The sequence below is a fragment of the Petaurus breviceps genome, unplaced genomic scaffold (genome assembly GCF_028583685.1).
Source record: "Petaurus breviceps papuanus isolate PSGF00001 unplaced genomic scaffold, PetGlider_PUasm1.0 140, whole genome shotgun sequence".
NCBI lineage: Eukaryota > Metazoa > Chordata > Mammalia > Diprotodontia > Petauridae > Petaurus > Petaurus breviceps.
In genome coordinates, this window is record NW_027185698.1 from 41,374,154 (window position 1) to 41,387,767 (window position 13,614).

At 37.6% G+C, this 13,614-nt stretch overlaps 1 protein-coding gene across 5 annotated transcripts in view; it reads right to left on the reverse strand.

Moving 5' to 3' along the window:
- RGS12 (regulator of G protein signaling 12) overlaps window positions 1-13,614 on the reverse strand; it is a 257,451-nt gene that overhangs the window by 48,160 nt on the left and 195,677 nt on the right. For 4 of the 5 annotated variants that reach the window (XM_069070709.1, XM_069070712.1, XM_069070704.1 and 1 more), the window contains 4 exons: window positions 10,717-10,813; window positions 9,373-9,452; window positions 8,732-8,885; window positions 4,798-5,421 (listed from right to left, as the gene is read on the reverse strand). In XM_069070709.1, coding sequence (XP_068926810.1) covers window positions 4,798-5,421; window positions 8,732-8,885; window positions 9,373-9,452; window positions 10,717-10,813 — 955 coding nt within the window. Of the gene's footprint in view, window positions 1-4,797; window positions 5,422-8,731; window positions 8,886-9,372; window positions 9,453-10,716; window positions 10,814-13,614 lie in introns of those variants that run through there. The other variant, XM_069070698.1, reaches the window with a different exon arrangement.

The following is a 13,614-nucleotide window of genomic DNA, read 5'->3' on the forward strand; positions in this document are numbered from 1 at the left end:
CCTTCCTTCCTTCCTTCCTTCCTTCCTTCCTTCCTTCCTTCCTTCCTCCCTTCCTCCCTTCCATTCTTTCCCTTCTTTCTCTCCTCCCTCCCTTCCTTCCTTTCTTCACTTGACAGGTATATATTAAACATTTTTCAAATGCAGACAGCTGTGCTAGTCATTGGGGGCTAGAAGGAGATGAAAATCATGCTCCCTTCATTGAGTGGGAAGATAATATCCAAACATTATTAACTATATACTTTAGTAGTGTTTCCCAGGAGGCCCTGTCTATTAACACACTTCCCAAAGGGCTAAACTCCTCCGTAGACTTGCCATTAACTGATATCTCTTTCTAACATTTCACCAGGAGTCTTATCTGCCAAGAAAACATCTTGCTCTGCTTTCAACAGAGCTTGTTTCAACCCAACCTTAGTACTGGACACTAATTAGGTATTTTCAGCTTTGGCTGGCTCACTTGGCTAATTCTCCCAATAAGATTTTATTTTAACTGTTAAGATAGTTATGACTTGGAGTTGACTTTGATTTGAGTGAGGGAGGGCTGTGTAAGGTCACCTGTCTCACTTTTTCCTCCAGAACCATCTTGGTCCAGTGGCCAGTTACAGATCAGGATGACTGAAGATGGCCTAGGATGCAATAGGAGACCCTGGCCCTTTTAAGCTAAGGTCTTTTCAGGTTCTCACAGTGTGACGCAATGCCCATTTGGTGAATAGGTCTTTTTAAGAAGTGAGTCCAGGGATGGCCCCTTTAATCAAAAAACAAAACAACACCAACAAAACTGGGAGGGGAAGACTCTCAGAGTTGATGGTCAAAAGAGACAGTTACTATTTATGTTCACTCTGAGCCAGGAGGGCCCAAAAAAATCACCATTAAGTGGCTCTTGGGCAGGGACCTATTGTCCAATCCAAGTGATCCAGAGTGAATTGGGTTTAAGGCTTGGTGTTTGAGAACCAAATTTAGCCAGTAAACTCCAAGGTAATTAGGCAGTTTTCGGCGGCCATCCAAATTTACCTTTCTTTGGGCAGAACACCCTCAGGTAAGGAGGAGAGAAGGGAGAGGAGGGGAGGGGAAGGGAAACGAGGGGAAGAAAAGGGAGGGGAGAGAAGGGAAAGAGAAGAGGAGCTCAACCTCCAGAACTACTAAACCTAGGGTTTATCAGTAAAACTAGCCAGTGTGTGAAATGAGTATTTATTTGGGGGTCTTGGCTGATCAAGTTAGTGCTAAAAAACACATCATTTTGCCCCCTATGGATTAAATATATTTTAAATAAAACTGGTAAGTTTCTTCTGATCAGCCTTCAGAAACATAGTGCCCTGGAGCAGACAATACAAAACCTGGGTTCTAATCTTAGCTCTGTCGTTTTCTGTCTGTTAGCCTTAGTTTCCTCATCTGTACAACAGGGATACTGCCTTGCCTGCCTTCTTCCACTATGAATGGAACTTTAAAAAGCACCACGATAACAAATATGGACACATCATTCATCATGGAATAAAAGGTAATTTTGTATCAAAAGGCCAGTGCTGTGGAAATGTAAGAACAGTCATTAGGGGGATGGTAATGGACATGCGCTTAGACAGAAAATACAACGCATTTCAGAGAGCCTACCAAATGACTGACATTGTTCTGATACTTAATGGATTTTCCTAATGAACTCCTGAGGACCACTGGCATCGCCAACACAGCAGAGTAAAGAAGGGGCATGGTTAGCACTGCCACCCTAAAATCATAGAATGTCACTGAATTGATTCTGAGAAGTTGCATGAAACATACTGGCGTCTACTTCATTGCAAGCTCTCCCTGGCTCCATATTGATTTCCCTGGTTTTGGCCCATGGCCATGCACTCTTTTCCGATCCCCTGTCTAGCCTCCTGGCTTTGACCCAGCCCAGGCATCCTGTTCAATCTTTTTAATCCAGGCTTGGGCCATGCCCTCTTTCCTCCAAAAAGATACTTTCCATAGAGCTTTGTTAAATGCCTTCCTAATCACTGGCAGACTTAAGCTCCAGGATATGGAAACTGACAAACATCAAGAAATTTCTGCTAAAAAAAAAAAAAAACAAAGCCAACAACCCACCAAAACCCAAGACCAACTTGAATATATAGAGTAAAAGCTTTGAACCTTAAGAGAACTGATGGTTTTCTGTTCACTCCAGACTTGTTCCTTGGGAAAAGTAAAAAATATATATATAATTTATTTAATCTTGCAAAAGTATTCTGAAACTGAGAACTCTCTTGGTCACAAAGCTAAAGGTCCTTTGAACAGCTTTAAAGAGTTACAAACACTTTTTCCATAAGTATATATTTCAAAGAGACCAAGAGTTCATACATGTCTAATTTCAGATCTGGTAACTGATACAATTGATCAGGAAGTTAGGGTCAGTATAGATTTTTAAAAACTATCCCACTATTCCAGGAGGCCAAATCCTGAGGATCCCCTGAAAGGGACTATGTTGAATCATTTCAATTCAAGACTTTCATGTCATCAGTATGCACAGTTCTTAATTTTGTGCACTATTCAAGACAAGAGATAACAGGGGTATGTGGAATATGTAGATGATCTAAAACTTTATTTCCTCCTTTTCCTCTACCTCTCATTATAACTTACACAAACTACTGGTACTGATTTCACTTTGACCCCTTCTTCTTTTCATTGAACTTCCATTTGATGGAAGAATTATGGAAGCATGAAAAATAACTGACAAAAATAACTGACATGGGCAAATAAGAAAAGAGATTTAAGGGCAAGACCAGAATACCCAACTAATAATATGAATTTTTTATATAACTAGATGACTAAGATTACTAAAAATGTGTATGATATTTAAATCTAATACATTACAATAAAAAATGCTTTGGGGTGATCAAAGTAAATATCTAAACCTCAGGTTTCACATGCAGATATCAAAAGATATATAACTTTTATTACAATCCCACTGGTCTCCCAACAAATTCGTTAACTTTCCAAACGAAAATGGATCTTTGTTTTCAGCTTAATATTTTTAGTTTCCATGTGTAACCGTCTACTTTATGTCTATATTGGTACCATTAACATTTAAAAAGGTACTAGAACATCACATAAAGTACATTTAACTTAATCACACAGAAATATTTTTTCATTGCTTTCAATTAGATGACAGCTACAGTTTGCTATCAAGGAAGAATATGATCAAATAAAAAAAGAGAAAAGTATAAAACCAGTTGAGTAATTAGATCTAGAGTTTATTCCTCTCAAAAGAACACATACAAAATACATGTAAAAACTACACAAAGATATCTACAAAGCAAGAGCAGAAAACAGAAAAGGTGAAAGCTACAGTTCAGTAATTATACAGAAATGTAATGCATGCATTAAAATATGCTCCATTTCTAAAGCTGCAAGGGTAAGGTTTCTCATATTAGCACTTAAAGAAAAAACTAAAACCCACTTGGGTATACAACATATTCTGAAAAGGAAATACAGATCTATACATATGTACATAAAATACACTGAAAATATGCACTTCATATGTCCTCAATAGAAGTCCTGGGTTACAGGTCAGTCAACAATTGATCATAGACCTTTTCCGTCAGTTTATAGAAATAAATGTGACAGAGCAGAAAGAAATAATTCACATTGCCATAGAGAAGAACATAACAATCCAAAAGGTATTTACATCTCATTGATAAGACATAAAAGAAACAACAGACATCACCATGAAAAAATATATATTAAAAATATTAATGCTATCTTACATTAAAGAAATGATGATTTGACAAACCATGGCACAATTAACTTGGTGAAAGAGTAAAAATGAATACGACTTCTGGAAATTTTTTCCTGAATATGCTTATATGCTGATGGATGATATAATCCTGTGCGTGCCACAAACCACACTTCCATTTAGAACATCTGCAGCACATGGAAACAGCATTTGCTACAAAGCATACTGTATACTTTTGGACAACACCAAATTTCACACTCTGATTTTAGGGAAAATACTGCCTTAAATTATGGTTTTTTTAATTTTTAAATTTAAACTGACTCAAGTTAAAATGAATTCCAGCCAAATGCATACCATTAACAGGGCTTATTCCTAGTACTAGAAATTAAATGTTTTTTTTTTCTTATTTGATATACTAGTGGTAAGTAGTATTTTTAAACAGGTCTTAGACCATAAAACTTTTAATTTCCCCAATTTTTGGTTCAGTGCTCTCTGCAGGCCTGGGTTCATCACCATTTCAATTTGATTGAATTTGCCCAATGCTTTGATTTTCAATAGTTTCTACAAGAGCACTTAAATTGCAATGATTTGTTGTTGATGTTTTTAAATGGTTAGGTGGTGTTAATTAAATAAACCAACAGCAAGATCAACTCATCTAGGAACCTACAATGATTTTTTACTTCTAGAAATGGTGGAACAAAAGCTATTACCAGAAGTACTGGTCTGGCTACATTTGAAATACAAATAAATCCTCTTTAGAGCAAAAGACAGCTTTCATGGTCAGCAAGTGCTTTATCCTTTTAGTAAAATCTTCATGCTATTAAAGATTATCAGAATTTGCATACCCCAATAATCTATTATTTACCAATTTCATACCTCATAGCACTCAACAATTTAAAAATGTATTCAAAAAATAAACCAAATGTATTTTAATGATGAAGAGACTATCACAATGAAACTTCTGAATCAAAAATGTATGGTGCAAAAAGGTTACCTACTTTGGACTTTTAAAATTGAAAAATGGATATAGAATACTGATATAACAGTGAAAAAGTAAAGTAGTTGTAAGTGTAGAGGAAAAAATTAAAATCTAGAAATACCTGAAACGGATCTCTGATATCCAGGTTTTTCCTGTTTATCTGTCAGAGGAGTTGGGGGTGAGTAGTTGGCTTCAGCGAGTTTCGTGACATCTGATGGCGGTGTTGGAGGAGGTGGTAATAAAGTGCTGTTAGGGCTACTAATATCTCCTTCACCCACAAGCGTTAAGTCGGCCACATTCTCATCGTCTATAGTTTGTATGCCTTCAGCATGTAGCTCCTTGGACTGTCTCTTCCATATCTGCGCTGATGCTGTTCCTCCTTCCTGGACGTGGGGAATGGGAGACAATGGGGCACTGAAGGGGACGCCCTGAGTCTTCTGACTGTGGAGGGCAGCCAGAGTGGGCCTGGGCTTGCTCTCTGCAGGCCCTGGGCTCTTCACCGGACTCTCATTACCGTTTGGAGGAGATTCCAACTTCCCATTTGGTTGCAAAGTCTTCTCCTTGCTGCCATTTTTTACAGTTCTTTTGTTTAGGCCTTTGGTTGTTGCAGGAGTAGAAGCAGTTGGTTCTGCTGTGCAAGTCGGTAAACGAAGAAAATCTGGCAGAACAAGGTCCTCTTTTCTTAGCAGCCCACGTTGGTCATCTGCTCTGTTGCTCTGAGCTTTGGAAATGAGCTCAAAAAACTCTATTGGGGAAAAAACCCATATTGACCATTTTAAAGAAAACATCGCTGATCAGTGTCAACAATCACCAAGTTTATTTTCTAGTTACCTGCCTGTTCTAGTGCCCTGAAACTAAGGGCTATATTAATTGGGGACCTTTTCACTTTAGAGAACTACTCACTAATAATTAAAGTAGAGTTACTATAGATTCCCTACAAGGGGGTGGCTTCAGAGTTTACAATGACTATACTCGTGTACCTAAAAACAAAGACTTATAAAATCTGGACTCTTGAATTTTTTCCCAGTGTTTCAGGGCACATTTTAAATACACACAATAACATCTTACACTCATTCCCATATCACCTCTGTGTTTACTCTGAGAGTCACTCAATATCTTTATATTTCAGCATAATCATATCGACACCTCTGCGCGTTTAGAGGCTGATCCAGTTAAACAAAGGTGTGCCATGGTGTCATTTACCCATGATATCATTTAAGGAAGTCTTTTTTTTTTAAACCTTTCTTTAAAAAGTATTTATCATTTAACACCTGAAGGCTTAAACCAAGACACTGATCAAATAGTGTCTCCATTTAAAAACTGAAAGAGAAACCCATGGAAATTAGTAGCTTTGGGCCTCACTTCAACTCAAGAGTAAAGCAAGGAATTTAATTTCAAATTTCTCTCCTTTAGTTTTTCTATCTAAAGGGCTATAGCCACTGTTTTCCCTGGATGACTTTCTAAAGGCTCTATAGTGTCCCTCCACAACACAAATCCCAGAATGGGCTAAAGGAATGAGATGCTTAACAATGTGGGAGCAAGGAGGAACCACTGGCATATAAGGGAATAAAGAATTACTAAAAGCACTACCATGTCCCTGAGGAGAAGGAAAGAGAAATTTTCTATAGCAGAAAAGCTGCACAAAAGGATGGTAAATCTCAGGAACCTCCCCACTTCTCAATGACGCTCTTCCAGGACCCTACTCTCCCCACCCAGAACATGGCTCTCAGATTAATAAATATAACCTTTGGAATGAAAGTGAAGTACCCTTTGATAAAACCATTTGGTTTCATGTACCGATTTTCCACTACCTAAAAATTCATAGAAATATGAATAATCAGGAAGAGCTGGAGCTGGGCCACCCTTACAACATTCTTGGCTCTCAAATATAATAATCTTTCTAAAATGAAGCCAACAAGTTGCCTGTGCAGGGAGGAGAGAAGGAAGGCATTCCCTTAGATGCCACCCCATTCCTCCAGTGTTCAGGGTCCAGACTACCAACTACCTACTCATACAGGCCCTGCCTACCACTTTGGTGTTGTGTGTGCTGAAAAGACCCTGAGGCAAAAGAAGAAACAATGGCTCTGTTCCCTTCTGCTTCCTCTGCAGAGTAGGAGGGCTCAGTGCGTCTTTGGATACTTTTCCCGTCGTGAATAAATACAGAATTGTGATTTCCTACTGCCAGGGATTGGATTTTCACCCCTTACACAAGGCATAAGATTGAACTTGGGTCACAAGTGAAGCCATTATCTATTCTCAAACTAGTGAATGTCTAAAAGTTTCATTTAAACCCTTTTTAGTCTCTTAAAAATATCTTGCTAGAATATAAAAATCACAAATCTGATGCTCCTTGGACATACACAATCAAAGTGAAGTTTTCTAATTTTTAACTTCATTATGACAAAAATACCACAAGCCACTTACCTGGTAAATGGAAGTCACTGAAGAATGAGGTTAACATATGTCACATTTTTACAATAAAGTTAGTAAGGGTTAGTTACAAGACATGTTTTTAACAGCTATACTAACCAAATTTAAATTTCTGGTTACAACTACAGTGAAAGCTGTAACTTTCTGACAGTTTTCAATGCTTAGGAGATCATTGAGTCCATTCTCATGTTATAAATGAGGAAACTGGGGCATGGAGAGGGACCATAATTTGGCCAAGGTCAGAATAGCAAATTAGTGGCTGAGCTGGGATCAGACCGCAGGATCCTTCTGCTTTCCTTCTGTACCATTTTTTTTTTTATGGGAAGGAGGTTTTATATAAAGACAGTTACCTCTTTCTCCCCTTAATCTTTTCAATAGCATCTTTCATCTATAAAGAAAATGCAAAAAGATCTTATGCTAACCATTGGTCATCTTGCGGCTTTTCTTTTTTTTAAGTGATTTTCATGAGTAAACAAAGATCTTTATCGGTCCCACAGATATTGATGGGAAGTAAACCATGGCCAAAACTGCTTTAAAGCCGTATAATAAAACCTCATTAATGTGGATGCAACTAATTTTACAATTTAAGGTCCCATTTAGACTGGATAGAAGTTTAGGTTTAAGTTTTCCATGACAAAAAGGGTTAGATGAGCAAATTAATAGAATAAACAAGGTAGCAAGCAGCACATTTAGCCTAGTTAAGGGAAGTGTTCTTTGGGAATTTGAGTACACTGTATGCAAACAGTGCTTCTGATCACAAAATGTTTTATCTTCTGGATTGTTGAGACCCTTCATTCCACAGCTCACAAACTCTCAGTGCTTTCTAAGTTGTACAGATTTCATTCCAAAATCCTTTGCTTGGCATTCAATTCAATTTAACTCAGCAAACATTTTTTAAGCTTCTACCAAGTGCAAGGCTCTCTATAATCTGGCTTCACCCCAGCTTTTCAGCCTTTTCTCCATTATCACCTATTCAATACTTTACACTCCAGGAAACCTGGATTCCTTACCAGCCCCTGTAGATGGGCTTGTCTCTCCTGCATCCATACTTCTGCTCACACTGTTCCCTATGGCTGGAATGCCCTCTCCTATCATCTACATCTGTCATTAACTGATCCCTCCTTCAAGATTCAGATTGAAGGCCACCACCCCCTGAAATATTTCCTATAGCTTCCCATCCCTTCTTTGGTTGGGTTCTTAGCATTGGTATTCTTAAGCATTTGTCATAATCTAATTTCCATTTATTTATTTGTGTATGTCGTATCTTCTCTACTCACTAGGTATAAACTTTTAGAAGGCATAAAACATCCACATCACCCCTAACATACTACATCATACATAACTGCTTAATAAATATTTGCTAAAAGCAAACAGCCATATCCTTTCATTAAAATAAATCCAGTGATTAATAATCCAAATTAATGAGGTTTTATTCTATTCCAAGTTATACCGATAGTATAAATATGCAAATATAAATATGACAATGAAAGATGCATATTCTTGAGTGAAAGGAATTTAATTTTCCAGATGCTTAAGAAAAAAAAAACAATGATTTTTAATAATTTTGCTTGAAAACTGTTATTGCATTTACTAAAACACGTGGAAGTTTGAAAAAGTTCACATACCCTCTGCTTCGTCCAAATTAATTTTCTGATATTTTTTTTTCCCAATCTTTGCAATAGATTCTTCTCTCTTTGAAAGCCGGGGATCCCTAGCATTTTTTCCATTTTCTCCTTTTATTTTAATAGAATTAGACTTGCCTAGTGTTCTTTCCTCTCCCTGTATTAGAAGGAAAGTTAAAGTACTACTTACATTTCAGATACATGATAATAAACACCGAATACATTGTTAGACAAGAAATATTTTAAATATAGATTGTGGAGTTACAGATTTTACACATATTGATTAAACCCCATAAAATGTAGAGATTGTATCAAGCATAGCTTTATTAAGCCACAACCAGCACCATGGGAAAAGAAAGAACAATGGTTCAATTTAAAGTTGAACTACTGGACTACAAATGAAATGAACTGAGCAGTTGCAGGGGAAAAAGGACAAGAATACCCAAAAGAATTGTGGCTCTCCAAATTCTGGGAGGAAAAGCAAGTTCAGAGAAAAGGAAAAACACAGCTTGTTAGTGAGGTCAACAGAAACATGTATATTTATAGTGTTGGCCACTAGAAGGGAGTGGCCACGGGTGGTGCTTCTAAAGACACACTTACAACCATGAGGAAATGCATGGAACAAATGTGGTGAGAAATATTACCGTAGCGGAGTGATTTCTGGAACTGGGAATTACAGCTATATTCTGTTTGGCTGATGCACCTTTCTGTTTGTCTGTGAATACTAAACATAATGAGATATCTTTATAATCCTAGTTCATCATGAACCCATCCACACATTGAAATTCAATTATACTTAGGTTGTCTTTGAAAATGAGATTAAGCCTCTAAGCAGAAAGGTTAAAAGCAAACACTTTTCTTAAACAATGCCTTTCTTAAGTTCTTGTATCTGTGACACGTATATACAGAGTGGTCATTAAAAAAAATTCCTATTTCCTAGAACAAAGAAGGCCACCTTATTATTGTCCATGACGTATAATTTGTAGCTGAGCAAGTTCTGCTTAGCAAATAAGTCCGAAGGTGAAAAGTAGTATGTTTGGAGCTATTTTGAGATGAACGTAATAAAAAATAACTTTTAGGAACTGAAGAATGTTCGAAGGAGCAAGAAACAACTTTGGAGATTCACTATCCAAACCTCTTGTGTTAAAGAAGAGGAAATGATGGCCCATAGAGGAGAGGTGACTTGGCCAAATATTTTGAGTGTTTTTTTTCCATTCAAAAGGACAAAAAAGGGCACACAATAAAGAGGAAAAGTGTCCCACTGGCTTCATGTATTCAAATACTAAAAAGTACTTTTGTCATGAATGAGATTAGCAGACTAGATTTCTCTTGGGGAAGAAATGGCTATTTTCATTTGCATGTATCAGACCAATACTTAGGCATGAGTATATTAAAATAAAAACCAATAAGAATAGTGGTGATATTTTTTCTAGATATGGTTTAGGAAATGTAATGCATTTGGACTCATACAGATAACATATGTACACATAAAAAGTACCATATTGATCCAAATATAGACTGTACATGAATACAGGAAACCTCCTAAATTGAAATCTCTGGGAAAACATATATATATATATATATATACATTACATGTATATGCACATATATTTTCCCAGACAGCTATCAATATAAATATAATATATACATTGAAAAATATCCCTGATTATAGGATTATAGTACTCACTTATTATACACAAGCCAGTTTGGGGGGGAAGTGAAGCTAGTAATATTCAGACCAATATGTTGATATTCTTGAAGAAGGTAGCCTCTCCTAAATCCACTGAGGGATGCCATTCGACCACAGTGAGATCTTTCCTCTTTCCTATAGCTGCATTCAGGATGTAACTCTTGGGGGGTGTGCAGCTATGGAAGTACCCCTTGTTCTTTAGTGACCACCCACATTTGATGCCAATTAGCACATTTCAGACAGGTAGGATGAAACAGATAGACAGGCCGACAGATAAAAGGCCATACTGTGTGTTTACCTTTTCCTTTAGCGGGATCCTTTTCTTCTAAGATCACTCTTTGTCCATCCAAATTAGAAATAGGAACACCGAGATCAAGTGGCTCCTTTTCTCCACTCTAAAGGCAGATCACAGTTTGTTTTATAGCACAAATAAATTCTTGTCAAGCAAATGGATATCTGAAATGTAAAACTCAGGTGGCAGCTAGACAGATAGTCCAAAGGCTTAAATTATTATTGATTTATAGGACATTTTAATTTATAGGAATGCCACAGAACTGAAAAATCAATGTTATTATTTTTCATTCCAACTGTTATATTTGAAAGACAATTACTGTGTCGTAGATAAATAGATTGAAGTACAGACAGAGCATTTAAATGTTTATTATGTGCCAGATAGTGTTTTAGGTGTTTGCTAGTATATATGTAGTAGCATTGTTTGTTTCTTTAAAAAAAAAAGTTTAAATTGTATTTTAAATTGAGATTTCATGGTCTCAAAAAAAATTAGTTTTACAGATTAAGATACTTTGTAGAACTGAGTTTTAACTACATGAAGGTTGTTCCTAAATTTGGGTCCAGTTTGCCAACATATTTATATTAGACTACATATTCTAACATATAGTACATATACATATTCTATTATTCACTAGTGTATATAGTATAAGTCAGAGGCATCAAAGTATATAGCCCATGAGCCTGCAACACTCCTGATTGTGAACCAAACCAGATTAAAATGTAATTGGGAAATATTTAATAAAAGTAAAACAGAACATATGGAATGTTAACATTTGGGTTTCTAAGTCAATATGAGGCTTTCGGGGATCCTTATGTATGTCTTTGTGGCCCATTCCTATTTGAATTTGATACACTGGTCTAAGCAACATGGCTGCCTTGGCAGCTACATGAGGAGGAATGAAAGAGGGGCGAGATTTGAGGCAAGGAGCCCAATCAGGAGGTTCTCGTAATAGTTCTGGTAAGAAGTGATAAGAACTTGAAGTAGGGAGATGACCATGAGAATGGAGACAAGAGGATGGATTTGAGAGATAGTACAGAGGAAGAATCAATAAACCTCGGCGACTGGATATTTGAGATGAGGGAGAGGGGTACAAGGCTGACTGTGAGAAAGCAAACCTGCATGCTCGGGAGCACAGTCGAGTCCCCAACAGATACACAGAAGCTTAGGAAGAGGGGCGGATTTGTAGAGAAAATAGTGAGGTCTGTTTTAGATATGCTGGGTCTGAAAAGTCTATGAGGCAACGAGTTCAAAATGTCCCCTAATCAACTATTCATCATTCTAGAACCTGGAACAAGAGCAGAGAGTCCAGAGGAAAATTTGGGTTTGATATAAGTAAAAACTGGAGAAGAATTAGAGCTTTTCAAAAGTAGCATGTCCCGCTTTGGGAGACAGTGGCTTTCCCACCACTTTAGAAGGACTTAGGTCTGGCAAGTGGTCCATGGAACTCTTGTTCAGGTGCAGGCTGAAGTAAATCACATCTGATGTCCCTTCCAATACACAGATTCCATGATTTTAGCTTGTTTTTGGCAGTAGAATGGCCATGATCATATCTTAAGATTTCTTCCTGATCTATGATTCTATGATTACATATGTGGTCATTAAGTTATAGAGATAGAATGAATGTCTGCTGTCAAACATTAAACTATCAGGCTGTGATAAAGCACACAAAGTTGATGCTGAACTCAAATTTAAATACAACATTTAGAATGAGACAGGACATTCTATGACCAGTTCAGAGGAACTCGTGGCTAAAAAGTATGCAAAATGTAACATTTGAAATAACTGGCAAAAAGAGATATATTTGTGGCCACTGAGTGGTAAGTAATAACAAAGGCATTATTTTATGCCAGGAAGAGAAATTTACAGTTCACGAAAGATAGCCAAAGTCTACTACAGTTCTATTGGGTTTTTCTTCAGGACAGCTTGACGTAGTAGCTGGAGAGCTGGCCCAGAAGCCAGGAAGACCCATAACCTCCCAGTGTTGTAAGCGACTCTTTAAGGCTGTGAACTGCAAGTGACTCCCAACATTGGTAAAGGGAGACTCCTCATCCAGGAGTTCACTAGACCAGTGAAATCCAGGACCAGTCCCTATTCTTTTCTTAAGAAGAGACAGACTGACCCCTCTTTCATCATGGCTGCAGATATGATTTCATCTTGTCAAGTACTCCAGAGTTCAAAGCCATAGTACTAATGAGCAGAAGGAACACATTTCAGTACCAGATGGGGTGGGTTAGGCTGGTGGGAAAAGAGCCTGGGAATAACTAAAAGTAAATACATTCTTCTAGAATAGTTACGCAGGTGAAAAACAAAAATGAGTCATCTACCTTTCTCTGCTGCCCACAATACATGTGATGGCTTAAGCAGTGGGAGGGATCAAAGTAATGCTGACAAACCAAAGCCATGTGAAATAAAAGCCATGCAGTGAATGACCCTGGACAACCATGCACAAAGGCAGCCAGGGAGAACCATCAAATATCATCTAGTCTAAACTCTCTGATTTTACAGGAAGGCACCAAGGCTCTGAGGGATAAGTGGCTTGCCCAAGCTCACAGCAAATGGCTGAACTGAAATGAGAAGCCCAGTCAGTAAGGCCCTTTCTTTCAGATCTACTACATGATGCCCAAAGTATATGAGAACACCAATGGTTTACCTTTCTTAAAATAGCCTTCAGAATCTTTTACACCATGTTCTTATTTTTCTCTCTAATGTCTCAACCCTAGGTAGATGTAACCTTGGACTCTCAAGGTGGCAAGGCTTCACATATGAACTCCACCACAGATGGAGTATCTGTTGTCCTCCGGCTGGCCTAGCTCAGTTCAGACAGGCTTATCACCAGAAGATCGGAGGATAAACTTTTCTTGGCCGTAGTAATACATGAAACACTTTCTCGAGGTACAGAGGGGT